Here is a 27,330-nt window from a genome sequence, read left to right on the forward strand (position 1 = left end):
CGGGCCGCACAGCTTCTCACGCTTCTCCCGCATCCCGCCCCACCCGCGCCCGGGCGCTGGAGGAGCCGCGCCCCCGGCCTTCCCCGGCGGGATAGCGGGGAGCGCGCCTCGGGAGGCCGGGAGGCGATCTAGCGGCAGTTGCGTCCGGTCCGCGCGGGAGGTGCGGCCGGCTGTGGACGGCCCCGGCTGCAGGCTCCACCTCCTGCCGGTCCAGCCTTTACCCCTCCACCCTCCACCCCTCCTCGGCTCGGCTCGGCTCTGCAAATCGAAGGCTTCCCCAAGCAGCTTAGGAGCGGCGGCGGGCGCAGCGAAGGCGGCGGGAGGAGCGCAGCCGGCGGGCCGCGCCGAGCCCTCGGGCAGCAGCGGCGGCATCGCTCGAGCAACCCCGGAGGCGCCGCGAAGCCCGGCGCGCCCTAGCTCGCTAGGAGCGCAGTGAGGCCGGGGCTGCAGCTGGGCGAGGGGGAGGAAAGTGCGCGCGTGTGTGCGAGAGTGTGGGGGGCGACGGTCTCGAATCCGAGCGGAGGAGAGGGCAGGGGAACCGGGGCGCGGCCCCCGGGCGCCCCCGCCGCTCCCCGAGGTTTTCCCGCGGCGGCGCCCGCTCCCCGGCGCCCCTCACCATGGACGTGCGCCGAGTTGGGACGCGCCTCGGCAGCAGCGCGCGGGTAACTGCCCGGCCCTGGGGGTGCGCGGGCGCGCGCGCGGGGATGGCGAGGTAGGATGGCCGCGCAGCGCGACCCCTGCCGCCCCAACCCAGCGGCCGCCGGGCGGTGCAGCTGACTCGCCGGAGCGCACAGGGGTGTGGGCGGAGGCGGCCCCGCCGCGCCCGCGCCTTCGGGAGTCGCTTTGCCTCTTCCACCCACTCGCACCTGCCACCGCGCGGATACCATGTCGAAGGCGGCCGGAGGTACGGCGGCGGCGGCGGCGGAAAGTTGTCCCTCAGCCTCTGCCGGCCCGCCCGCCGCCACCGCCGCGGAGGACCTGTCCAAAGTGTCGGACGAGGAGCTGCTGCAGTGGAGCAAGGAGGAGCTGATCCGCAGCCTGCGGCGCGCCGAGGCCGAGAAGGTGAGCGCGATGCTGGACCACAGCAACCTCATCCGCGAGGTGAACCGCCGCCTGCAGCTGCACCTCGGCGAGATCCGCGGGCTCAAGGTGAGCGCGGGGTCGGGCGGCGAGCGGGGCGCTCCGGGGAGGTGGGGCCGGGCAAACTTTCCCTCCCTCCGGCAACAGGTGATCCTCCCCTTTCTTCCGGTCAGCACCCCCTGCTCCCCATCCCCAGCCCTTTGGAAACTTTTCCAAACTTTGGCAGTGATTGGTCTCCTCTTCCCTGTCTGGGGCGAGCCAGTGTGGAGCTCTCACTCGGGATCTTCTGTGGCCGCAGGAGAGGGCGCCGAGGATGCTGAAAAGTAGGGAGGGAGGTGATGGGCATGCAGAGCCTTTATTTTCCTAGGAAGCCTGGAAAATCGGTGGTTTGGGGAGCCGGGTCACAGGCAGGGGAAAGGGTCATCGAGGGAGCGAGTCCAGAGGATCTTCATCCTTGGGGATCGTGGATACGGGTGCTGTGGAGCCACGACTTCTCCGGCGGATGAGGAAAGGGCACCAATGCTGGGGAGAAGGGTTGGCGGGGTGCCCAGGGAGAAGTCGCGGGCGCCACCTTCGCAGCTGGTGTATGTCACCCAGTGCAGAGGAGCTTAAGCTCTGCCTTCACATTTTCTACCTGCTCCTGCGCTTTCCTTCTCTCCGGTTTAGATGGCGTCATCTGGGGTTCCTTGACCCCCTTTCCCCTTCACCCCCAATTTGATTATAATTACATCTAGCATTGAGGCGCTGGAGGGGATTTGAAAGGCACCACCCCAAGTGTCAGCCAATGATGCTTTGCTTTATGAACCAGCCCTCTCTTTGCTATTAGAAAAAAGAAAAAAAAATTAAAAAGAAAGAAAAGAAGAAAGCCAAACCCCCATCAACTTCTTTTCTCCTTGGAGAGCTCTGAGTGTGACAGCCGAGTGCCTGCTAGCGGGGCTGTAGGAGACGGGCCGGGATCCGCCCTGCCAGCGCGCACAGCACCGCAAACTTCCTCTCCTCGCTGCTTGTGCTGGTGCCTGCTGGTATTCCTTCCTCTCATTGTTCTGCTTTTGTTTATAGGAAGCCAGACACACACGAAAACACTGCAGGGACCTCAGGGAGCAAATTCCTGCAGGCACATGCTGTTCTTGTCCCCTTCCACTCCCACCCCACTTCTCGGGCTGTAGACACTTTCTTAATTGCCTCAGCCTCCAGCTCTGGGATTCTGGGGCAAAGAGATGCTCACCTGGGTGCTGGGTCCAGTGCAGGTGGAGATGGCCTTCCCCGGGGCCCCAACTCACTTGTCATCTACTTCCTAGAGTGGGTGCAGTTAGAAAGATCCCAGTCAAAAAAATCCCAAGGCTTCCACTCTCCTTTGGTTTAATTCATTACTAGTGGAGTATTTATTAAGTACCAGACTCTTGGGGAATTAGAGACAGGCTAGTGTAGTGAGAAGATCATCTCAGAGGTGGGTTCGCATCTAGAATCCTCATTCGCTAAGGAGGGTGAGCTTGGGTAATTAATTTATCAGAACCTCATTTTACTCATCAATAAAATGCAAATGATAATAACCATCTCCTAGGGGGTTGCAACAAGATATTAGGATCATGTAGGAGAAGCTTTAATGCTGGACTTGATTACAAAACAATGGTAGATATTGTCATCAGGAGAAGGCGTGTAAATGTATAGGCATGCACCTCCAGGATTGGGTTTCTTAGGCAAAGCTTAGGGTTCATAACCCTCCAATTTAATCTTCTTCCATGGTTTGAACTATAATGTAACTTGGAAGAGTTTTTAATTAAGTAATTAATCAGTTTCCTAAGGATTTTAATAGTATGGAGCATCGACATAATAATTCAGAAATACTTGAAGGTTCTCTTGGGTTGTGTGGATTGTGTGTCTGTGTGTGTGTGTGTGTTGAGGGGAGCTATGTGTGAGTGGTGGGGGAGCCTGGTCTTCTTTCTAGTAGCTTCATTTAGAGAAATACCTATTAGGTCAGCTAAGGGCAGTTTCACCCCAAGTAGGAGAATCTCCTGGGGGTCTAGATTCATGACCTGGCTTAAAAAGACTTTCCTGTCCACCTCCTTATCAAGTTCAGAAAGGTGGGGCTGGATACTTTCTGACGCAGCCTCTACTCCTCCTTTTTGTCATCCCTGGCCAGTTATAGCATCGTAGCCTCCAAGGCCTCTGGCCCACCCCTGAGGGGTTGTGGCGAAGCCCCGCTGAGCGGCCAGTCTTCCCCCTCCTGTCCATCATCTTAGCCAGAACATCCCTGGACGCCCTCGTGATCCATTAATGTGGTTGACTGAGTAAATGATATGTGCACTTACTTAGTTTGCCTTAACTAGAGGAGGATTTGGGGTTTTGTTTTCGGCTCTGATGGTTTGGGACTCCCAGTTGAGGACTGTACATTTAGGGTAATGAAGGCCACAACGCTTCTCTTGGTTTATGTTCCTTTCTGTGATCTGCTTTTGAAATGGCAAGAAATCTTTTCAAGGCTACGAGGTGATACTGCAGCTACAGAGATGGGGGATGGGAGTGCTAGGTCTTTCCGTGGAGGCGTCTGTGCCTGGGTCCCAGCACAGGCTGACTTGTCTGTGTTTAAACATTTCAGAGGTGGAGCAGTGCGGGACAGTGGAGAGAGAAAGGATGTGGAGTCTGACAATTTGGGCAGCGTGGGCAAGCTGGTAACCTCTCTGAGCCTCAGTGTTCTCATCTGGTAAATGGGGCTGCTAATTCTGTAAGAGGTTTGATGAAGATGAAATGATCCATAGATGGGGTTAAATAGCTTTCTCAATGTCACACAGATATACAATGTTTAAAATAGGCTGGCTTTCTTTTCTTTCAGCTCGTTGACATTCCCTGGCTAGAATGTGTGATCCTGCAAGGGTGCAGAAAGGGGATTCTGGTTCTGCTGTTATAAGGAGTTGGATTCTGAGAACCATGTCTGTGCACTGCTGAGCATATACCAATGCTCAGGTTGCTCCGACCTGGGATTTCAGGGGACAAGGGGCAGATTTGGGGGAACAGGATCTGTAGATTTGTTATGTATTGCATTAATGTTCCTCTCTGTCCCCCAACACACCAATCCCCCTCCCTGCAGTGAAGAAAAATTACAAATTAGAACAATTCTTTAACCACAGATAGAGTACTTGAGAATCTTATGTATGAAAATTTGAGTGGTATGCTATGAGGTGGATTGAATCTTTTAAAAGTCCACTTTAGACAGATGGATAACATCTGGTGGCCAGTGGCAATGTTAAAAGGACAGTTTGTGTTTTGAAAAAGAAAGCCCAAATCTTAATGTAGCAGATTGGAAGAAGCTGCTTTATAAAGTGATTATCCAATCGGTTGCTTAGCTGTTCCACAGACGGGAAAGGAAATCGCTCAGAATTGTATCCCCAAGAATATTATTTACTCTTGGAAGAAGGCGTGGTGATAAAGAAAGCTAAGTAGGCTGTTACCCCTTCTACCCCAACTGGAATTCTGGGCAGTATATTGTTCACTCCATTCGGAAAGGCATTAACCCCACGAAGCCCCGGGGTAGCACTGCTCCTATTTATTTCCCAGTTCTGGAGAAATCAGGAATAGCTGTGGGATAGTCAAAAGGAAGTGTTTTCAGACGGAAGTTCATTTAGATGGAGAAGAATATGACTTGAACTTTCTATGAAATGCCAGGATTAAACTAAATGTAGAATAATTTTTGAAGCTTAGAAAGATTAATTTTTTTTAGTATTATTTTCTCAGAGTCCCCACAGCTTCTGATTTCCCTTAAAGCATCAATGTCAACAGACTCCAACCTTGCAGGGGTTTACTGAGACAATAATACAAAATCCTTCCTCAGTAGCTAGAGCTGTATCCTGTTTTGGCCACGGGCCTAGGGCTTTAAAGCACTGGTCAGTCCATAAACACGTATTACATACCGTAGGCAAGGCGCCATGCTGGGCGTGTCAGCTTGTCAGCTATGCAAAGGATGACTCTAGACTTGAGTCTGCCCCCAGAAGCTAAGATACCTACACTGGAAAAGAAAAAAAAAAATGATGCCCGATGAGTGCTCCAGCTAGTGTATCTCAGAGGCATTAAGCGGTGAGTGGGAAAGTTACTTCATTCATTCATTTGTGGTTGTCGCCACCACAGGCCAGAAGCTGTTCTAGCGCTAGGCGAGACTTCTCAGAGGCATCTCTCCTCTTAGGTAAGTTCATATAGGGAAGAGGACAGGATTTTCTAATTGGGAAGCTAGATACAATCAGGCTTCATGATTAGCTGACAAAGAGGGAGCTAAAGGTGGAAAGGCAGGAGAAAGCCTTCCTGGCTTGGCCAAAGGGTTTATTCATCTTCCTGGTAAAGGGGAGAGGATGGGGTTGATGCAGGAGAGACAGAACATTCAGGGGGTGATTTTGAAGATCACTCTGGCCACGGAGAGCTTGACTTGGGTGGGTGAGGAAAGATAGAGGATGGGGCGGACCAAGGCAGGGACCCAGGTGGGAGGAGTTTGGAAATGGCCAGGCCTGAGGTCTGAAAGTGATAATGAGAAGGAAGAGGTGGGCATCAGAAACAAGGAAACAGAATAGTCGGGATGCCAAGAGTTAGCATTGGAGTTAAAACCACGCTGCGCAAGATCCGCTTCTTCCTCAGGATGACTCCCATCTTAGGCCTCAAGACTGTCAGGGGAAGCAAGCTGTGGTTGGCAGATGTCTTATAGTTTATTTTCTCACCAGTATCAGGCAAAGTGTTAGAATAAATCTGAGTAAACGGGGATCAAGTCTCGTCTGAGTGCCTCTAGTTCTGGGTTGGATGACCGAGTCCCAAGACTGAGGTTTTCTGGCTTTGGAAAGCAGGGGAAATCTTCGGTAGCAACCCCGTGACCGCCCCTGGTTCATCGCCACCAAACCAAGGTGCTTCAAGAAACGGTCCCTTCACTCTATGTGTGACTGGAGGATGAAGGGGGAACCTCACAATGCGTTTTCAAAGTTTCTTGGTTCAGGTGTCTACAGTGGGGGTGCTGTGTTCTGGACACACAGAGGTGGACAGAATAGATGGGGCCTCCATGCTCAGGACCAGTCTGGTGAGTTCTCATAGCCACATTCAACCATATGTGATTGTAATGAGTGCCACAGAGGGGAAATAAAAGGGGTAATGGTGGAATGTATAAGGCAACTTCCTTTAGATAGGGGCTACTGGTCAGGGACGGCTTCTGGGGAAGTGACTTATAAAGTGAGGCCTTTAGGTTGTATAGAAGTTTAAGGGAATGCATTCCAAGTGAAAGAGGGAAAGGGCTTCTTCCTTGGGCCCTGAAATCAGGCCAGTGGTGGTGGGGCTCAGTTGGGGGTCAGGGGATAGGTCCCACCTTCTCCACTGCTACCATCTGTGCAAGCCGCTATCCTCTCCCTCTACCTGGACTAGCCTGGTGGCCTCCTCGCTGGTCTCTCCTGGCTTCCACCTTACCTCGTCTCCCTTTCTTCTATCCACCACCCCCCTCCTCTGGTCTGTTTTCTACACAGAACAATGGTGATTCTTTATAAAATGAACCTACTGTGTCACTCCTCTATCCTCAGCTCACCAACAATCCAGAGTCCTTCCCGTGGCTGCCAAGGCGCAGCATTACCCAGCCCCGACACCCACCCTCTTGGGTCTCATCTCTCCCACCTCCTCTCCCAGCTCTGCGCTCGGTGCTCACTGTGCTTCAGGCGCACTGGCCTCGCTGCGACATCAGTCATATTCGTCTCAGGGCAAGTACTTGCCCTGCTGCCTGCCTGGGATCCTCTTCCCTCAGATGTTTGCTCCTTCATTTCACCCAGGTCTTTGCTCAAACGTTTTCCTTCTCAGTGAGGTACCTTCTCTTAAAAAATAGTATTTTTTAGCCTACTTTAGTTTTCTTCCCAGCACTTTTCACGACGTGGCATTGTGCTCTTTACTTACCTTTTGCCAGTTTTTCCCGCCAGAATGAAAGCCGTAGGATGTGAAGGTGTTTGCTGTGTCCACTGATACATCCCTAGCACCTGGACTGGTACCTGGCACATAATAGATGCTTACTAAATACTTGTGAATGAGTGAGTGGACCACCACTCATGTGGGAGAAATAGGCCAGGTTAAGAGGCTTGGGGGTCTTGGGAGACTTGAAGGATTTTGCACTTTATCCTAAGGACAGTGAGATGCTGCCACGCATGGGAATGGGTTCAGAAGAACTGTTTAGTTCAGAAGTGAAAGGTGAGGGAGAAGGAGACGCCAGGCATAAGCACAGGCCCTTAGGGAGAGCAGCAGGATGGGTGGAGGCAGAATTTGCTGAGAGGGGCAGTTTGAGGAGGGGGCTTTGAAAATCCCACAAGAGCTTGGCATTGCTCAAGTTTTCGTGTGGGATGCCTTGGAGATGCGCTGGGGGTTCAGCCAGTGGGGCTTAGATGCGCGGGTCAGAAATGCGGCTAGAGGGCAATTGTGCTGGTCCCCTGTGGGAACCGGGCTGCTAGTCCCGTGTCAAGGGCCGAACACCGGGCAGTGCTTATGTTTGTGCTGATGGAAGGCGTGTTGCCTCAGAGCTTTTAAGCATTTCTCAGGTCCCAAGCAGCCATTTTCTTCCCGGAAGGTGGGGCAGGGGATCCTTGGATTTTTAGTGGTTTCTTGTGAATTAACTGGCTGCTCCCTAGATACTGGCCGGATGGCCTTGGGCAAGTAAAGCTTTGTGAGGTCCAGCCCCCGCCCCCCCAAGAACCATGAAAATCATTATCCTCCAAGTGTTTTGTGAAAATTCGATGAGATCATACAAGTAAGCACTGGGCAGGGAGCATAACCAATACCCGTTATTGTTATTTTTATGACAATCCTCAGCTTCCTCTCAGCTTCTCCCCTCCTCCCCTAATATCACAGAGAATTCACCAAGTCCCGCCTCCCCCCCCAGGAGGTCTGAGCCTGAGGATGCCTCAACTGTGTACCTCCCTTGAATGGTTGTCTCTCTCTCTCTTTTCAGGATATCAACCAGAAACTCCAGGAGGACAACCAGGAGCTGAGGGACCTCTGCTGTTTCCTGGATGATGACCGGCAGAAAGGCAAGAGGGTGTCCCGCGAGTGGCAGAGACTGGGCCGCTACACGGCTGGGGTGATGCACAAGGAAGTGGCCTTATACCTGCAGAAGCTGAAGGAGCTGGAGGTGAAGCAGGAGGAGGTGGTGAAGGAGAACATGGAGCTCAAGGAGCTCTGCGTGCTGCTCGACGAGGAGAAGGGCGCAGGCTGCGCGGGCAGCCGCTGCTCCATCGACAGCCAGGCCAGCCTGTGCCAGCTCGCCGCCTCCACGGCGCCCTACGTGCGGGACGTGGGCGACGGCAGCAGCACCTCCAGCACGGGCAGCACCGACAGCCCCGACCACCACAAGCACCACGCGAGCAGTGGCAGCCCGGAGCACCTGCAGAAGCCCCGGGCCGAGGGCAGCCCGGAGCACGCCAAGCACCGGAGCACCAGCCCCGAGCATCTACAGAAACCCAGAGCCTCCGGGACCCCGGATCACCCAAAAGCACTCAAAGGACCCAGCCCCGAGCACCACAAACCCTCGTGCAAGGGCAGCCCCGAGCAGCAAAGGCACCCGCACCCCGGGAGCAGCCCCGAGACGCTGCCCAAGCACGTGCTGAGCGGGAGCCCGGAACACTTGCAGAAGCACAGGCCCGGGGGCAGCCCTGAACACGCCAGGCACAGCGGAGGGAGCCCCGAGCATCTCCAGAAACACGCCCTCGGTGGGAGCCTGGAGCATCTACCCAGAGCCAGGGGCACCAGCCCTGAGCACCTCAAACAACATTTCGGGGGGAGCCCCGATCACAAACATGTGGGCGGAGGAGGCGGAGGCAGCGGCGGAGGCAGCCGGGAGGGTACCCTCCGAAGGCAGGCGCCCGAGGACGTGTCACCCCATCACCGGAGTGTCTACAGTGGCATGAACGGTGGGTCAGTACGTGCTGGGGAGCCGTTTTGGCTGGGGCGACTCGCTAGAGAGTTCTGAACCGTGGAGGGCTTCCCAGCCACCCGAGGAAGTGCAGGCGCTGCCGGATGGGGGGGCGGGTGGGTTGGGGAGAGGAGCAACCGTGTGCTTCCGAGGCTCCGTGTGTTTCTTCCCCTGGATTTGTCTTAGTTTGTACGGTTCGCAGTCAAGTAAGCCTGGCGAAGACAGGGGATAAGCAGTTAGGGGAAGGAGAGGAACAAGAATTCCGCGGGACTCTGAGTGGTCAGGGTGAGATGTGTGGGGATTGAAGATAAAAAGAGAACCAAGCTAAGGATTTCCAGTCTTGAACTTGAGTATTTTCCTAGTTGTGTGCGGTGTCCTATTGGGGTTCTTAGCCAACGGCTGACCAAAAAAAGGTTTTTGAATCCAGTTAACAGCTTATGTGCATAAAGAAATGAATATTTATTATGAAAAACGGTAACATTGGAAAAGAAATATGGTGTCCCTTCACAGGCTCGATGCCGTGTTCCCTGAATGCCTGTAGATACGCCTTACTTTACCTCGGGGATTTTGTCCTCAGTCGGGGGACTTCCCTTTGTGGGAGAAACACATCAAATGATTTCCTTCCATACTCTCAAAACCCACCACCCTCTCCCAGACTGCCTTAAACATACTTTGAATAGCATGCTTTTTTTACACTGTGAGACAGCTTCCCCGGTTGTTTAAATGTTCCTCTTGAAAATGTACAGATGTATTTGGACTCTCCTTTGGTTTCCAAAGGGTAATATCCGCTGCATTTGCTGAGATCGCTCTAAACCAGACCCTAAACCTTTCGGAAGGGGTTGAATTTCCTGCATCTTGGTCCTAAAACCACTTGAACTCCAGAGAGGGGAAAAAAAATCATTTCTTAAAACAAACAAACAAAACCCCCTCCCAACCCCTTCATGTTACTTAGAGTTGAGTTAGAACTAAAACATTTGGTTTTATAAACTGTGGGGTTTTTCATCCAACATACCTGAGCTTTTCCGCTTTATTTGAAAGCTGCCACAGAGTCTGTGTGCAGTTAAGCTCTGAGCAGTGGTGGAGGCAGCCAGTGTGAGCAGTGAGTGACATGAAGGGGTAAATTTTCAGTATTGTACCTGGGGATTTTTACCTGTTGGATCCCATTTCATCCTAATCCTTTTCTCCTAGTGCTGCAAATTGACTCCTGAAGCTTGGCTTCTAACGCATCCTGTGCTCTTTTATGTGCAGATGAAATTGGAAAGGGTGGGGAAGATGCTGCTCCTTTCTGGTTTGGGCTGGGAAGTGGAAGGTGGGAGAAGCCAAGTCACCAGTGAGCTGAGGCCTCCCGGCTGGCTAGCTGCCTGGCTGGGGCCTTTACTAAGTTAATAGCACCCTCACTCACTCTTCCCAGGACTGGCCCAGAAGCTGCCCTGATTGCTGTGGGCGGCCTTGGCTGTGTACTTCTCACAAGAGATGAAAGTCATTTAAAAAGTCATTTTAGTTGTGTTACCACAGATGACGTGAGCTGCTAGCCACGAAGCTTGTCTTCAGGGAGTAATGGGTTAATGGGAAAGCTCAAGTTAATGACTTTTCCATTTCTCAGTTACTTTTTAATGAGCATGAGAAGTAAGTATGTTTACTATTTTAGGGAAAACTTGTATCTGGAACCAAAAAAAAAAAAAAATTACTTAGGGGCCAGGTAGTGTACATACAAAACAATTTTTTTTCTTTCCCAAAGTGCTCTTTTAAATAAAGAACTCCTCTAGTTTAATCAAGGCATGATTTAACTCACAAGAAAAGATTTCAAATGCAATTTTTCAGCAATACCTTGCATAAAGTAAGGTATGTTTCTAGATGAGGATGACATTACATCATGACTTATTATTGCCTGGATTCAGATAGATTTCATGATCTGGCAAATGATTTTTAAAATTTAACCATTTTATTTAATTAAGAGTTTGGTGTAACATAGATGCATTATTTAGAATGACACTGTATTTAATTCTTACATTTACATCAGGTTTTCTCATTCTTAAGTGACAAATCTTCTGGAAGTTGATATCCTCACCAAAGTATATTTGTAGTGCATTTGCATTGCATTTTTATTTCAGTAATTGATTGGAAAATGAAGTGGCACAATGAGGTGTTTATGGATCATCAGCCTATAAATTTGGGCCTGTGTGTATCCTGCCGTTGCAAATTAATTTTTGATATGGATGGTAAGACATGACTTTTCATATTTTTAATCCCCCCACACTCTGGTTGAATCATTGGCCTAGAAACAAGTAGAAACTGGTAGCGAGCTAAATCCCAAATTGCACATTTGCTGAGTCATGTACAGAGTCATTCTGTTTGGAGTTTGTGTGAAATAATGAGTGATTTGGATGAGCACTTGCAGGGTTTTGAGTGAAGAAAAAGTAGATGAAAGCGGGTGGAAGTGTGTCTGCATTGTGGCAGAATGAAACCGAAAAGAAGCACGTATTGGGACAATATGGTCTTACTTATAACGTTCCCTCCAAAAAGACACACATATGCGCCCTGAAGGAACATCAGTGAAAACAATTACTGTTTTAGTTGACTGTGCCTTGGACGTCTTTAAATCTTGTTACAAACTCAGTAGAGGAAACAGTTGATGAACTGGGTATCCAAGAGTTTTCTTTGGTTAAAACAGCTTAATTTCCAACTGGGTATAAGGGTGAATTGGGGGCATTTTTCCTTTCTTTAAAATAGCTAAGACTATATAGCCATGTTTAAATTAGTAGCTGATTGAAAAACAACAAAAGCGAAGACAAAACAGAAAAAAACCCTCCAACTTGAGTAATGTGCTCACGAGTGCATTTGCTTTTTTAGAAGTTATGATTCAACTGTTTTTCAATTTGCAGAGAATACCATGTGTTTAACATGGTTACATCTAGACGTTAAGGCATTTGTCTGTTCGTTCAAGTCACTGCTGTGTACCAGATTTGTAAATTAAGTACTTGATTAGCTCCTTTTATCTAGACATGCACCCAAATAGATAGCCTCCTGGAGAATGGGGGATTCGCTTCCCTGATCCCATTGAAATCCAAGGTTGGGTCAAACTTTCTTAGGTGAAAGTGTTCCCTCCCACAGTGAAACCAAGGCGTTTTGCTTCCAGATATCGACTGGCAGATCTGTGCTTTTTAACAGGTAGCTTTTTAGCCCAGGTCACGGGCGTTGTGGACTCAGGTCCTTCCAGCAATAGCTGTTTGTTGTTGACCTTCCAGGCAAAGATGATTCTGATGATCAGGAGCCCACATGAGTGGTTCACCCATTGGGCATTGTGAATCTAGTTGAAAAAGTCATAAAAGTAGTTTTATTTTAATTCTAGGGGCACATATTGCTGGTTATCAGCAACTGAGAAGGAATGATGAGAAGAAACATTACTCTGTTGTTTATCGTCCTTCTAAGAAAAATTGCTTAGCTATCCTGGTGGGTCTCGTTTACTTTATGGACTTAGAACATGTTCCAGTGACCAGTAGCTTCACGCTCTCCTTCATCATCACGCTAGCCAGTGAGAGCACCCATGAGGAAACTCTTCATTTGTGTCACACTGGCTCCATGTAGAATTACATCTGGCCTTGTGGATGGAGTGTCAGGGTTGTGAGTGTTCACCTCCCTCCTGAAAGCTTCTTAGTGCTTCCTTCCTTCTTTTGTGAGGGGATCTCCAGAGACATAGCAGGTTGTGTCTCCCCCCAGTTCTTTCTCTAGAGCAGGGCTTCTCAACAATGGCACCACTCACATTGGGATCAGATAATTCTTTGTTGTAATGGGTTGACTTACGCATTTTAAGAGGTTTAGCAGCATACTGGGCTCTCGCCACGAGCAACCCCCAATTGTGACAATGAAAGATGTCTTCAGACGTTGCCAAATGGTCCCAGGGGGTAGGGAATGGGTAAAATTGCCCCTGATTCAAAACCACTGCTTCAGAGAGAGCAGTGTTTTTCAACCTGGCTGCAGATTAAAATCACCGTGGTAGCTTTGAATAATCACCAGTGCTCGGGCCCACGTGCAGATGCATATTGAATTGGTCTGGCCCTGAGTACGTTGCAAAAGGAGGTCCGCAGGTGATTCTAAAGATCAGACCAGGTGAAAACCATTGCCCTAGGTGAGTGCGTGTTCTATAAGACGGGTTGACGTGCGTGAAGTGGTGAGGAATGCGAGCTTCTTGGGAAGAAGAAAGTTAACATCTTTCCTTCTTTTGTCGAATTCCGAGCCTGAGAAGGACTGACCCCAGCAGGTATTGTGAAGATTCATCCCTCATCCCCAGACCAAGGTTCTCAGATAACACCTTTGTTGTATGGGTTGAAAATTTGAGTTTTTGGGGGATGGGATTTTTAGGTTAACTTGGGGAAACTCTGGCATATGAGTAGTTCAGGGCTACTTTTTAAAGCCTTCACATCCAGACTGACAGGGAAGCACATGAATTTCCAACCCATTTATAGCAGATGCTGATGGCGCATGTAGATCGTGTAACGCCTGCAGTGCTAATGAATATTTCCCACCAAGGATACTGTATTTCACATCGCCCAGCTCATAAGTTTTACTCTGAATTTTCAGATTTCTTCTTATTCTCTGTTGAGGTTATTAATAAGCGAACGAAAAACGCTGGTAACACAAAATGATCTTATCTACGAGGGGCAAGATAACCTGTGTGTGGAAGAGCCCAGCAGGAATTCTCTGAAGCAGGGTTGTCTGTAAATTAAGTAGTGGGGCACTATAGTGTGAGTAATTGCTCTCATAAATCTTTTATTTTGCTTAGAAAAAGTCAGAATATCCTTTATGAATGAATTTTGACAATAGAAATTAAATGTCTCTTGGGAGAAAAATTTGAACAGTTACAGAATACCAGAACTGATTTAAACTGAGGATCTCAGAGTGTTGTTTTCTATTGTGTGAACTGACGTGTGGGTGGTTAAAGAAGTAGATGATGTTTTTTGATCTTTAAGCTTCAGTATGGTAATTTGGTAGCCTCATACACACTTCGATAGGACATCAGTTTAAGAAGTTCTGAAAAATAGAAGCAATTATCGTACTATACTTGTGTGTGCAAAGCATAGTGCATTTTTCATGACAGTGTTTTAATGATAGAGAAAGCTTAATATTGGAAATATAGTTTACGAAATTGCTCAATATCTAGGGCGAGCTATTATTGGAAAACCTAGATGGCTTAGAAAGGTATTTTCCAGTAGAATTTAAGGTTTTCAACTCCACTGGCAATAATAAAGCTATAAAATTTCTTTAAATCTAGGGGACCCTTTTCCTTTTTCCAAAGGAGATTATCTGTATCTATAATCTATATATGTGTGTATATATTTCTGTTAATAAATAAATTTGTATCTGAACAATGCCACACATTCAGTTTGATTCTGTTTAGTCAAACCAGTTTCAGCTGCATCTGGCATCCAGCATCCCTCCACGCGTGGAAGCCACTTGCTGCTATGAAGTCCAGAATCCCTTCCAGCTGATGGTGGTCATGTTCTTTAGACCCAATTGAAGTCAATTAAATGTTCGTATTTTTGGTTCATTGCCAGAAGATATAACAGAAAAAAAAAATCATTGAATTAGTGATGCATTTATCTTCTTAACAGAAGTAATTTAAAACCAAGCAGGAGAAGAGTACAAAGTTACGGTGAGTATTCCGTTTGATTGGCTACCTTTTCAGAAGCGTCAAAGGAGTACAGACACAGTGATCTGTTATGAGGCTATAGACATTTACTCACAGTGATGATAGATTATTCTGGAGGCAACTGTGTAGGGATCTTAGTCAATCTCCCCTGGTCAGAAAAAGAACGTGAAGATAAACTTTGCCAAAGTTTTAAAAATAATAAAGTTTTACTTGTGTAACACCATTGGGCCAGTGTATGCTTGATGGAGTAAGTTTTCCAGACAAATTTATGACCTTAGGCTCTCAAAGTTTGCAAATTTTAGCCCCTTCTGATGCTTACAGGCCTCAGAGACTCTTATGATAGAACTGTGAGTCCTTACATCAGCTGGCCCCACATGGCTATTCTTTTCTTACTCAGTATTTACTTTCAAATCCTAGACTTTCAGTTACTTCAAGCCCCAGCATGCCCACAGCAGTATTCCTTGCTGCCCTCAGCAGGCCTGACTTTAACTTACTTTCTTTCTCATTGCTGTTTCTAAATTCTGTTCTCTTTCTACTGGCTGGTCATACTTTGGGAAAGTGGATAACCACATTGATTAGAATTGTTTTTTTAAATCGGAGTGAATGACCTTAAATTGTCCTTCTGGCAGTAAAATGCATGAGCTATGGTGCATGGTCCGTGTGTCCTGCATCAGTAAGTCCTTTGGCTTTTCAAGGCTCTTCCTGGCTTCTTTTCTGGGTCTTGACTGTACTTAAGAAAACTCTGCTATTCCTGTAATATAAGAACTCAGAAATGTTTGCTTTTTGAGGACTTAGGCACAACCAAGATTCCCTTAATACTATTTTAGTACATAACGGTTATGGGGAAAAATTGTGTCCATTTGAAAAATTATTTTAAATTTGATTCTAGGAAATATTAAGAATATTTTATGTTTGGAATAAGAAATTAAAAATATTTCATGTTGTGAAAAGAGCTGATTTTCAAGAGTCTTGGGAAATGTGAGATTCAGACCATGGGACGCTTGAGAATACAGGCATGAAATCTCAGCTCTAATTTATAAAAGTCTCTAGTCTGCAGAAGAATGAGGTTCAAGTTACTGCTGCCCCTGACATAAATGACCTCATCTTGAGAGTGCTGCTCATGAGTTTCCAATAAAAAGAGGGGCTGCTCTTTCTGAGACAGAGCATCTTTAAGAGGAGAGAGGCAGAAGAGGTGTTAGAGAAAGAGAGAGAAATAGCAGGTTGCATTATCGCCCTTATGAAGGCAATACTGGTTTGTCCTCCTTAAGATAAAAGACCATAACTGGGTTATTCACACATTGCTGGGTGGTCATTTACAGTTTTCACCCAGCAAAGAGGTATGTAGTATAGAGCTTCCGTACCTGAATCCTTAGGGAACGGTGCAGAAGGTCTTGGGCTGTGGTCTTGGATGTGGATTGAAACCAGGTGTGCATTTAATTACCAGATAAGTGAAAACTTCGATAGTATTTTAGGGTTTCTTTTTTTTCCTTCAGATCCTTAAGTAGGCCTTCGGTAGGCTTTTCTATAAGACAGGATATGTTAGGGAGAAGGGTTGGGTTTGGGGATTTCTCAAAGACTATTTCAGTTATTTGTATTCTGTGCACGCACCTACATTGTAGTTAGTATTCTTGTATGTGTATTCAATAGAACATTAAATGGATAGAATTTCACTATTGAATGACTTTATACCCCTTTACTTTCAGGTACATAAAAGAAAGTGGTGAATCTTTACATTCTAAAATCTTGCAAACAAGATACTAATAGCACTACTTTTGCCTGCTGATAGAGTTGAGGGATAGAATGTTTTGGTTAACTTTTGGCCACAAACTCAAAGGTCTCTGATGTTTCCTCAGTGAGATGGCTTTTCTAGTCCAGTGTGTTCATTATTGCATTAAAGACTTTTTTTTTTTTTTTTTTTAAAGAGCATGGGAGAGAGTGAGCACGAGCGGGGTTGGCGGGGGTTGCAGAGGGAGAAGCAGGTTCCCTCCATGGGAGGCTCCCATCGCAGGATCCTGGGATCATGACCTGAGCTGAAGGCAGACGGTTAACCCACTGAACCACCCAAGTGCCTCCTTCCTTCCAATTATTAAGGGGTCTTTTGGCTTTTAGAAGAAAACCCTGATCTGGATTGTATATAGCTACAGCTCCCTGAGTGCCCATAATTGCTAGTTGGCTCACAAGTGATGAGAAGCATGATTGCATGTAGGGGTGTGGTGTATGTGTGTTTTTACCAGTAGAAGAACCTAATTAGTGATGGATATTTACATGTGAATATATGCACACATATACACACATGTATGTTTTATTCCATTAAGAATGGATATCTTAATGCTGACAAATAGAAAGAAATTAGGACACTGTGGTTGTATTTAGTTCAGGAAGTCAGAATCCTAGAATTTAAATCTGTAAAGTACTCTGTTTTATCCAGTTCAACTTCCCCAGTTTCTGAAGGAGAAAATTGACTTCCAGAGAAGTTCAGTGAATTCTCCGAGGCCAGTTGCCAGTTAGCAGAAGGCTAAAATCAAGCTGACTCACAGGGCACAGAATTCATTTTATAAGGAAGATCTTTAATCTTATAGATTTTGAGGCCACTTGAAGTAGGGGTAATGTTAATAGTGAAGATCCTAAATGGAATAGAGAACCATTCTTCCTCCAGTGCAATTGGAAATTCCTGAAAACCAGAGCCCTGCAATGATAAGAATGAGACAAGGTGAACGTCCATAGACTCAGGCTTAGCAGACTTGGTGGTCTAGCAGGTGAGCTCGTATCTGTTGCTTGGGAACCTCTGATGAGGCCAGATGGGGTACATGGTTCACAGCTCCATGGACAGCTCCTGAAAGACGGTCTTAGTAGGAGTAGCCCGGTCCTAGCCTCAGGCTAACACCTTACTGCCCTTTTTCCTCCCACATGGACTCTTCCCCCACTTCAAGGCCATATTCCTTCCATTTAAATATTCTTGGGAAGAGGGACTGACCTTAGTCCTGTCCTCACACATCCAGTTGCATTCACAGCCAAGATACTGTGTGTCTGGAGGCATGTCAGCTTCTGGACTGCAAGAAACAGAAGGGGGAGAGACTAGGAGCAAGGGGATGGGCCAGATGGCAACACCAACTGCTCTCAAGGAGTTGTGTTTTTTAATAACTCAGCTTGCTGCAAACAAAACTAATTAAGCCAGTTACTCAGATTTATGCTACTATAGGCAGAAGTAGAGTACACTTACATTACACTTTTGATGGCATTTAAAAGGTCAGAATATCTGAGTTGCAGATTCCTGTTCGAAGCAGCTTGGTCTGTCGAACCACTCTTGAGAATTCAAATTAACCATGCTCATTAATTCAGCATCTCTTCTCTTTCCCTAGACAGCAAGTGCCAGTTCACCCAAACAGGATAATAAGACCCTGCAAGGCAAGTTACTAGTCTTCTATGCAGATGATGGATTAGATGCAGCTCCCAGGAAAGTGAGCTAAGTGTCAACTTAGAGTAGAGAAGAACATGAACTAGCAGACAGGGGCAGTGTGAGGGTCAAGGCCATGGAGAATTTCAAAAGGTCTGTGTGGCAGAGCATGCCCTTAACAGGCACCTGTCTTATGTTGATGGACGGGCCTTGCCCCGGGGACCAACCAGAATTGTCCTAGTCATGGAGCCATGGGGGGAACTGGCTGAACTTAGCTGCACATTTGACATGTGAGGGTATTTTGGAAGAGAGTACATTTAGCATTATGACTAATTAGGGGTCTAGAAATCAACATTATCCAAGTGGTTTGCCATGAATAGCTCCACCAGCATAGTGACGTTCATGAGAAACCGTTTGGCACCATTAAACTTTTCAAAATCTGCAGAAAAACAGGCTTGAAAATTGTTTATTTTTATACTGTCCCTTTAACACTTACACTGAAGACTGATACTTCAGTGCTTCTTACCCTAACACTATGTGCCACATGGTTTTCACCCTTCATCTTTTTGGCTTGACCTGGTGCATTCTCAGAACTGCCCACTTTGGGGTTGGTTGGTCTAGCACATAAATCCGTCTTCGATGGAAACCTTATTCTCACTAGAGTCTATATAGCCGTGTATACAATAGGCATTCGTTTTAAAAAGAGCTAGGCTGGACAATTATACATATTCACGAATCTTATTTGGTTATTTTTATATTCATGGGTATCTATTTAATTTCACCCATATATTAAAGTAATATTAGATAACCATCCTTAAATTGGCAAATGTTGATCCTTAAATTGGCATGTGGCATTTAAACTTGATTTGAGGCTTTACAGCAGTGAAAAACAACTTTATAAACCTTTAGCAAAATTCTGTTTTAATTGTGAGTAGGAATGCTAGGTCTCTTAAAATGTATTTAAAAGCCCTTAAAAATAAAATCTTTCATGGAGTTAAAAAATAGTGTGATGCAGTAACTTAAAAGGCATCAAGACACATGAAAAGCCACTCAACGTCACTCATCAGGGCAACTGCAAATCAACACAGCTGTCACCTCACACCTGTCAGATTGGCTAGTATCAAAAAGACAAATAGCAAGTGTTGGCAAGGATGTGGGAGAAAAGGAATCCTTGTGTACTGTTGGTGGGAATGTAAATTGGTGGAAAACCTATGGAAATGAGGTAAGTCAGAGTGAGAAGGACAAATATATTTCATATGTGGAATCTAAAACAAAACGAATGAATCAATAAAAACCAGAATCCAGACCTATAAATAGAACAAACGGATGGTTGCCAGAGGGAAGGGGGGATGGGCCAAATGGGTGAAAAGGAGTGAGGGATAGAGGCTTCCGGTTAGGGAACGAATAAGACCCGGGAATAGAAGGTACAGCCGTGTATTGGAATAGTGTTGGTGAACGGCGACAGCCATGCTGGTGGGGAGCAGAGCATCATGTATGGAGAAGTTGAATCACTATGTCGTACCCCTGAAACTAATGTGAACGTTGTGTGTCAACTATCCTCAAAAGCATTAAAACTGGAAGAGTTGGTTACATAAGTACATCCCTAGAGAAAATGACCTCAAAGTTGTTCACGTGGAGTCCCCTAGATTGATGAAGTGCCCACAAATTCAATATAAATTATTTTAAAAATAAGGCGTCATGGCACAGTTACATAGCTGGTGATTGGCATATATTGAATTGGCTTTGCTACTTTCTTGCTGTTGGGACATTTAGCACACCACCAACTTCTGTGAACAAAATAGTTTCTCCCTCAAGTAAGGGGCTCCCGATAGAGAACTTGTAAGTCCATAGTCCCAGAATATTTTAAATTTTCCAGTTATAGAAGACCTAAAAATAAACTTGGAATTGCCAACCTTTTACCTTTTTTAGGTGTGGACTATGAAATAATCCTCATCTAACACTATCATCTCCTGGAAGATCATTTGGACATTTAAAACAGGAAAAAAATTTACTAAAGGTCATTCTTTCTCCCTAAAGAAACAGCTGGCAACATTGTATTGCTGCATCTCCCTTGAATGTTTTTTTGGAATAATGTGTAGCCCAGAGTTCAGATTTAACAATGCAATCCCAGGTACATTTCCAGGGTCCAGTACATTTAGGAACTTTATTTTTATCCCTGCTATTGTAAGAAATCTGGTTTCACCCAGATTCTTTGATAAACCGAATTCTGAGAGTTAATGGATTTTTCACTTAGGCACAGTCCGTGTGACCCGGTGGAAGCCAGGAATCACAATCCAGGTATTACTACCAGATTCTTGCCTCCTTTCTCCCCAGGACAGGAAGAAAGATCCATCAGCCTGCGGGTCTGGCCAGCTTAGATTGGGGATTCCGCTCTCTGTTTGCTACCCCACCCATCTTCCTCCAGCGGTTGTGCTGCTGGGGCTGGGCTCCTAAATGAGAGCAGTAAGGATGGCATCCAAGAGGGCTTTGCTTAGGAGGAGACTTCGCTGTGCATGGAACAACATGAGGACTATTGAGCTAACGTGCTCTCTGCACCATTCACTGTGCCTTGTAGGGCCCTTGTCAGGGTTGTCGAAGTTCTCCTAGCAACGTCAGAACGGACCCCGTCCCCTTTGAAGTGGCCACACTGATGAGCATGAATACCTTGTGGGTGAACAAGGAGCTGAAGAGGCTATAGTGGAGGTGACTTGGGCTTTGTACAGTTCTAAAATCTGCCTCATGTCTGGTTTCTTCTGCTCGAGCAGGTCTCAGTGGACTGCAAATGCACTGGCTGTGTATGAATCATGTGCATTTTGTTTGGACGCTTACATGGTTTCTCACGTTGCTTAGTGGAATAGTGCTCTGGAAAGTCAGAACGAGGGATTTCACTTGCTATTCTACTGCAGGCTGGGTTTTTCTCAAGTTTCTTTGCCATTTCTGCCCCAGATGGGAGAGCATGGCTATCAACTAGAGTTTCGAAGAGCATAAACCAATGACAATTCCGTGGCACCAGGCTCTTCGTGTGAGGTTATGTCCCATCTAACCAGATTCCAGTGGTCTTTTTCTGAAACCTTTGGACAGAGTGGAGACATTTTCACCTTTCTTCATTTTAATCCTATTACTTTATAGCTGGTGTTTGAATGAGTTTGGAGTAAGGCTCTTGAATGAAATTGGGAGGGTAACATTAAGTGTGGGGAAGGGCAAAATCAACAGCAATTTCATTGTAAATCATTGCCTTGACTCCTCAGGCAGCTACAAGTTCTAAACAATGCCAAGGATAATAGAGATTTATTACAACAAATTAAAGGCTAATCAGAGTGTGTCCTGTGATAAACAACATAGTAAAACAAACATAAGTGACAGTAAGGGAAGGCATGAGTGGATAAAAGACTCATGAGTGTGGGTGGTAGTAGAAAACCACATTCCGTTCATGGCTCACTCACTTTGTGTATTTCTGCACTGTTCCATGTATAGATGGGGGATGATTAGGAATAATGCATGCAGGTTTGTTCAACAAATACTGTGTGTTCCCTGTGGGTGCAGCACGGTGATAGATGCTGGGTGAGGTAGAGCAGAAAAACGAGCCACAGCCCCTTCATGCTAGAAGTTCATGGTGTGACACATCCATGGGGGGATGGAAGTGACAGGGAAGGTGTATGATTAAGAACCAAATAGACAGAATGAATTCTTGGTGCCGTGGGCCTTTGTGGGCCTGGGAGATGGCTCGTGGGCTGCCTTGCCAGGCTTGGCCACCTACAAAGGCATGTTGTGAGCTTGAGTCCTAGGGAGTGCCTGCATCTGGGGTAAGTGGGCATGAGGGGTGGGGGTGTCTGTGAGAGATGAAATTGAGCAAACAGTGTTGGAGAAATGATGAGGACGTGAGTAGATCTGTGCTGGTGTCATTGTTAGAATGTGGCAGATGGGGCGCCTGGGTGGCTCAGTTGGTTAAGCGACTGCCTTCGGCTCAGGTCGTGATCCTGGAGTCTCGGGATCGAGTCACGCATCGGGCTCCCTGCTCGGCGGGGAGTCTGCTTCTCCCTCTGAACCTCTTCCCTCTCATGCTCTCTGTCTCTCATTCTCTCTCTCTCAAATAAATAAATAAAATCTTTAAAAAAAAAATGTTGCAGATCATTTTAGAAAGTAAACAGGGGCTAGACAGAGTGTTAAATGCTGTGCGTGGGTGCTTCCTACTAGCAGGGTTCCTGTCCAAATGGGGAGAAACGTCACATGTTCTTCATTCTCTAGACGTTGTAATCAAACTAAGTGGACCTGGAAAGCTGGTTTCTTGGCATTAAAAAACAAAACCAAACTCTTGTTGGGATTTTATAACTCAGTTTAATTCTAATTTTTTTTTTAATTCCTTAAGTGTTCCTGGGCTAAGCGGTTGTACAGTGATCAGAGGTCTGTATACCCAGATTTATGCCATCATATAAACCTCTTCCATTATTTTATTTTATTTTTTCTAGCAAAGGTTGTGCTGAATTACTACTACTTTTTAGTGGAGGAGTTTTACGGTGAGCGTTACCGGTTAAGAAAATCCATCTTCTGACTACTATCTTCTGAGTCAGTAATGAAGATGTTGTAAGATTTGGGGGAAAATATGGCCTAGTTGCCTGGAAGGCAGAAAGATAGTGCTAAGTAAAAATCAATAAACTAATTCTGTTAAAACCATAAAAAGGGAAAAAATAATCTTGAAGCCTGTTGGCCCTTTGGTTAGTCTAGATAGGAAAATTAACCTAATCTAGCCATTCTATTTCATTGTCTTTGATGTTTTTCCATTTTAGTATTGTGACCTCATTTTAGCCTGTGGCATTGTATGCTAAGTCTCAGATCATTTTCAAAGCCCTAGCGGGTCTGTGGAGCCTCTTTGGGAGACCTGTTGAAGTGAGTGAGGGGGGAAGAGGCAGGCTCTGCTACCCCGTTCACCCCAACCACTGGCACCTTTCAGCTGGGGCAACCCTACAGTCACCTGCTTTGTTCACACTTAGCTTTTGCTTGAACAGCTTTGACTTTACAAAATTCAAAAACTGTTGGTCCAACCCAGAGACACCAAAAGCAAACATTTTGGACACACCAGCCAGATTTCTGGACCAGTGTATAGATGGTCCCCCATAACACCATTTCCGGATTCTTCTCATCACCGAATGTGTGTACTTGGTCACATCTGTAAAGATAGGCATGGGGATTTAATTTAACTTGTAGGCACGGGGATTTTCTTTTTCAGAGGCAGACATTCAAATTGGCACACCTTCGAAAACTTGGACCTTTAGGTTCTTCTCCTTGGTCTCCACCACGTGTTCTTTATTTTGTGGTGCCTTCTGGGGCTGGAGAGGAAACAAAATAGAAATTCTGTAAAGGAAATGAAGCTTTTGCTAACCTCTACCTGTAACTGCTGAGGTGCTGATAATTTTTAGTTTTTTTTTTTTTTTTTAAGAAACAGAATTTGCTGCATAAATGTAACAATGTTTATCCTTGAAGCCACCAAACACCTCGTTTCCTGTTGCACCTTCCCTTTTCCTTTCTTTGTTATGGAACTTTCTGGGCAGAACTTCTATTTTAATAACTTAATTAGGTAAATGTGATTTTTATTGTGACCTCAGTGAGGTTCCTTTTTGAAAAGGTTGAGTTTGAGGTTCCTTTAATTGCCTGTCTTCTGAGTTCTTATAGGAAGGTTTACTTATTTAAGAGCTAGTTTTTTTTTTAAGATTTATTTATTAGAGAGTATGTGCCTGTGTGCATGTGCACAAGCATGGTGGGGGAGGGGCAGAGAGAGAGAGACTCCTCAAGCAGACTCTCCTCTGAGCAGGGAGCCCGGCCACAGGGCTCGATCCCAGGACCCTGAGATCATGACCTGAGCCGAAATCAAGAGTGGGACACTTAACCGACTGAGCCACTCACATGTCCCAAGAGCTACTTTTTAATAGTATTCAAGATACTAAATTTTATTAGCTCAGAAAAAATAAAATTACTAATTTTATCTGTAAAATGGCGTTTGGTTCTGGGTGTCTCCTCTCCATTTTATACACACACACACACGTGCCTCACCTTCTGCCAACAGCTACCTGAACTCACTGAAGATCCGGCTTCCCTGTAGCAGAGTATTTTGGAGCAGTGGTATACAGTGTAGCAACACAGGATCCTTTACTTCCCTGTGGTCACATCTGGAATCCTCGGTTAATGTAAATCAAGAAAAGCCGGGTTTGATGAGTAGCATCTTAGAATTTATTGGGTGCATGGTGAAGCACTTGCTGTGAGGTCAAGCAATGTTCTTGAGCTCAGCTTGACTCAGAAACTTTCACAGTGATTTTTATAGGCTTCGAGATGACAAGCAAGATTTCCACACTGTTCTCCAGGCTCACCCAGAACATGCGCTAAAAGGGACGTGGAGGAGAAAGGAGCGTTATCAGGATAGCTGGTAACAGCCTTGGCTCTTAGTCTCCAGGGTGTTTCCTCCCATCTACTTGTCAACTCTTGGCCCTTTCTGGTCTTGTATCCACCCGTAAATACTGGAGAAACCAGAATTCCTTTGGTACCCCATATCAAATCTCAAAAGTCCCCCATTTATAATCCAGACAGGAGATAGCAGGCATTCTTCACCTGTTTTAAGGACTTTCTTGTGCATATGGGCCTGGGGTCTAATGCAGGCAGAAAGGAAAGGAAAAAAAATCTTGGCCATTGTGTCAAAGTCTGGCCCTTTCAAGCCATCCTTCTCTGAAGGCCTCCTGACCAGATCACAGAACGGCGGCAGATTTGACTTTGCAATCTGCGTTCGTATCCAAGTCATCTTTAATATTCAGCCCTGATAGGGTAATTATATCCTAGCTCACTTGTGCAGATGGCTGTGGTACAGTGATTTCACGGAAAGTAAATAGAATGCTAATTGGTTGAATGTAACCTATTTGAAAGTAAATATTCCTGCCGAGTCTCATGTGACTTCTTTTCTCTGCTTCTTATAAAGAAAATTAAAACAGACAAACAAAACCCTAGCCCTTTACAAGATTAATTTAGGCCTGGGTGGTACTCTGTTCTTTCCTTTCTTTCGGAACTCAATGCTGGCTTGGATACAAGACTCCCCACTATGGAGTTTAAATGAGAATGGCCTTTTTTGGTTGTTTAATACTTCTATTTTGGGCAAAGGTTTTAATCTATAGTGAACTGTAATGAACTACCTGTATTGGTTGGTCCCCAACAAGTATAGAAACTTGGGAGAATTGGTCATTTCTATTTTAGGGACTTAGCAACTTATATTAGTTTAAGACCTTATGTGAACCTGGATTAGGTTGTGGTTTTGTGTTTTTTGGAGATGCCAGAATGCAGTGTAAGGGAAGGTTAGTCAAGTCATCTGTTGAAGTGGTTATTTATCTGTCTATACATTTATACATTTATTTTTTTGTTGAGCTGCTATTGTGTCCTAGGCTCTGTGCTCACCTTTGATTCCACAGCTGAATTCCTGGTCTGCTTAGTGGGTCTTGGATCCCAGGCGTGCCACTTGAGCTCATATTTATGACTTCCAAACTTGGCCTCGGCTTTTGTTGTCTTCACCGTGGCTTGAGGTGTTAGCATAGGACCTTCTAATCTGTTGGAGATTTAAAGCTAAAGAAAATCCCGGAGTGTTTTTAGGAACATTTGGGGGAATTTCTCAGCCTTTCCTAGAACTGACTCTTGCCTGGTGTTATCTAACAAAAAGCAGCAACCAAAGCTGGTCCATGCCGAGTGGTGAGGGCGAGGTGGTCTGAACCACACTGCCCGTGTGCTCTCTGAAAGGGGCTGTCGTCAAGGGTGCATCTCTTTGCCTCCGAAGAATCTATATGCTACGTGAAGAGGTGCAAGCTGGCGGGTCAAGGACTAAACCCAGTCAAAATCATGTTTTGTTTGGCCCACACCGTGTTCTAACAATCGAAAAAGTCACCTACAGATCTCAGTTTCTGACTTCTTTTGATAAAGGGGAGGGTCTGCCAACACTGGCCTTGTGCTCCCTCAGGTCAGCGTCAGGGGCAATAGGGCAGGCCCTAGCTTTCTCTTGAGGCCCGCTAGTTTCCTCTTGCTGTGTAAAAAACCATCTTGGCACTGGATGTTGTAAAACAGCAACCCTTTCATTATGTTCATGGGCTCTGAGTTGGGAATTTGGACAAGGCATGGTGGGAATGGTTTGTTTCTAGTCCACAGTGGCTAAGGCCTCAGCTGGGGAAACTTAAATTTGGGGAGAAGAATCATCTGAAGGAGTAGTAATTCACATGTGTGCCTAGGCCAGGAGAGCTCGGGGCTCCTTGGGAATCCCCCAAATCTGTCTGAAGCCTCCAGCTTTCCATGTGTTCTTTCTAGGCGTGTTCTGCAACATGGCAGCCTCAGTGTAGTCAGCCTTCCAACATGGCGACTCGATGATCCACGATGAAGCTGGAAAAGGCAAAAGCCACCTGGCCTCTCAGGACCAAGCCTCAGAGATCACACTGTGTCCCTTTCTTGTATTCTATTGGCTTGAGCAGTCTCAAGTCCACCAAGATGGAAAACAAAGGGCCAGATACTCCACCTCTTGATAGGCTAATTATACAAAGAATTTGCAACTATGTTTTCAAACCGACAAAGGGGGCTGACTGGTTCCATTGGCTGTTGTGTTCACTCCCTATTACATCGTGTCCAGACTGCTTTACTGATGTCTATTATCTGACTGTCCCTGAGGGCATTTGAATTAGAGATTACTGCTCTTCTTTGGGACTTCTCAATTTAGATTAACTCTAACTAAAACTAGAATTTGGAGTTCATCTTCTGTCAACATTTATAATAAGTGTTCCCTTTAGGGGAATGAGTGGAAGGCAACGTGGACTCACACTCCAAACATCTTTTGGGAAGTGATGTATGAGTTTTCGCTGGGGGAGATAACCCACTGAGGTGTGATTCATGCTCATGTTGGCCATGTTCTGAATTTCATTTGCAAAAATGAGTTCTCTTACTCATGTATTCACTGCTTTATTTCTTTACCCTGGATACGTGCATTTTCTCATGTATTTCCTTATTCTGGAGACTGTGGGCCAAACCGTTCATTTTTTAAATTACTTAAAAAATATCCTGTGACTGTCATCATTGTCATTGTAAATAATTAAATCTTAATTATGGGTGCTATACTACAAGGAGTGTTAGAATTAAAACAACCATGGTTTAAAGAGACACTTAAGGAAAAGTATCTAAAATTATCATCTTTTCATTTTTACCCAGCTCTGTCCTTCCAGTGAAGGTATCACAATTGTCCTGGTAGGGGTACTTGGTGTTACCCCAGTCCCTCCGTTGCCCATCATCCTAGACTGTCAATAAATT

At 46.0% G+C, this 27,330-nt stretch overlaps 1 protein-coding gene across 6 annotated transcripts in view; it reads left to right on the forward strand.

The window, feature by feature from the left end:
• The first annotated feature begins 149 nt into the window (after positions 1-149).
• Positions 150-27,330, forward strand: part of CCDC85A (coiled-coil domain containing 85A) — a 179,077-nt gene continuing 151,896 nt past the window's right edge. For all 6 annotated transcript variants that reach the window (XM_081833565.1, XM_081833566.1, XM_081833567.1 and 3 more), the window contains exons 1-2: positions 150-1,149; positions 8,021-8,978. In XM_081833565.1, coding sequence (XP_081689691.1) covers positions 886-1,149; positions 8,021-8,978 — 1,222 coding nt within the window. In that variant the 5' untranslated portion in view covers positions 150-885. The remainder of the gene's footprint in view (positions 1,150-8,020; positions 8,979-27,330) is intronic.

This window comes from Leptonychotes weddellii, chromosome 10, assembly GCF_054177405.1.
Source record: "Leptonychotes weddellii isolate Sample4059 chromosome 10, ASM5417740v2, whole genome shotgun sequence".
Taxonomy (NCBI): Eukaryota; Metazoa; Chordata; class Mammalia; order Carnivora; family Phocidae; genus Leptonychotes; species Leptonychotes weddellii.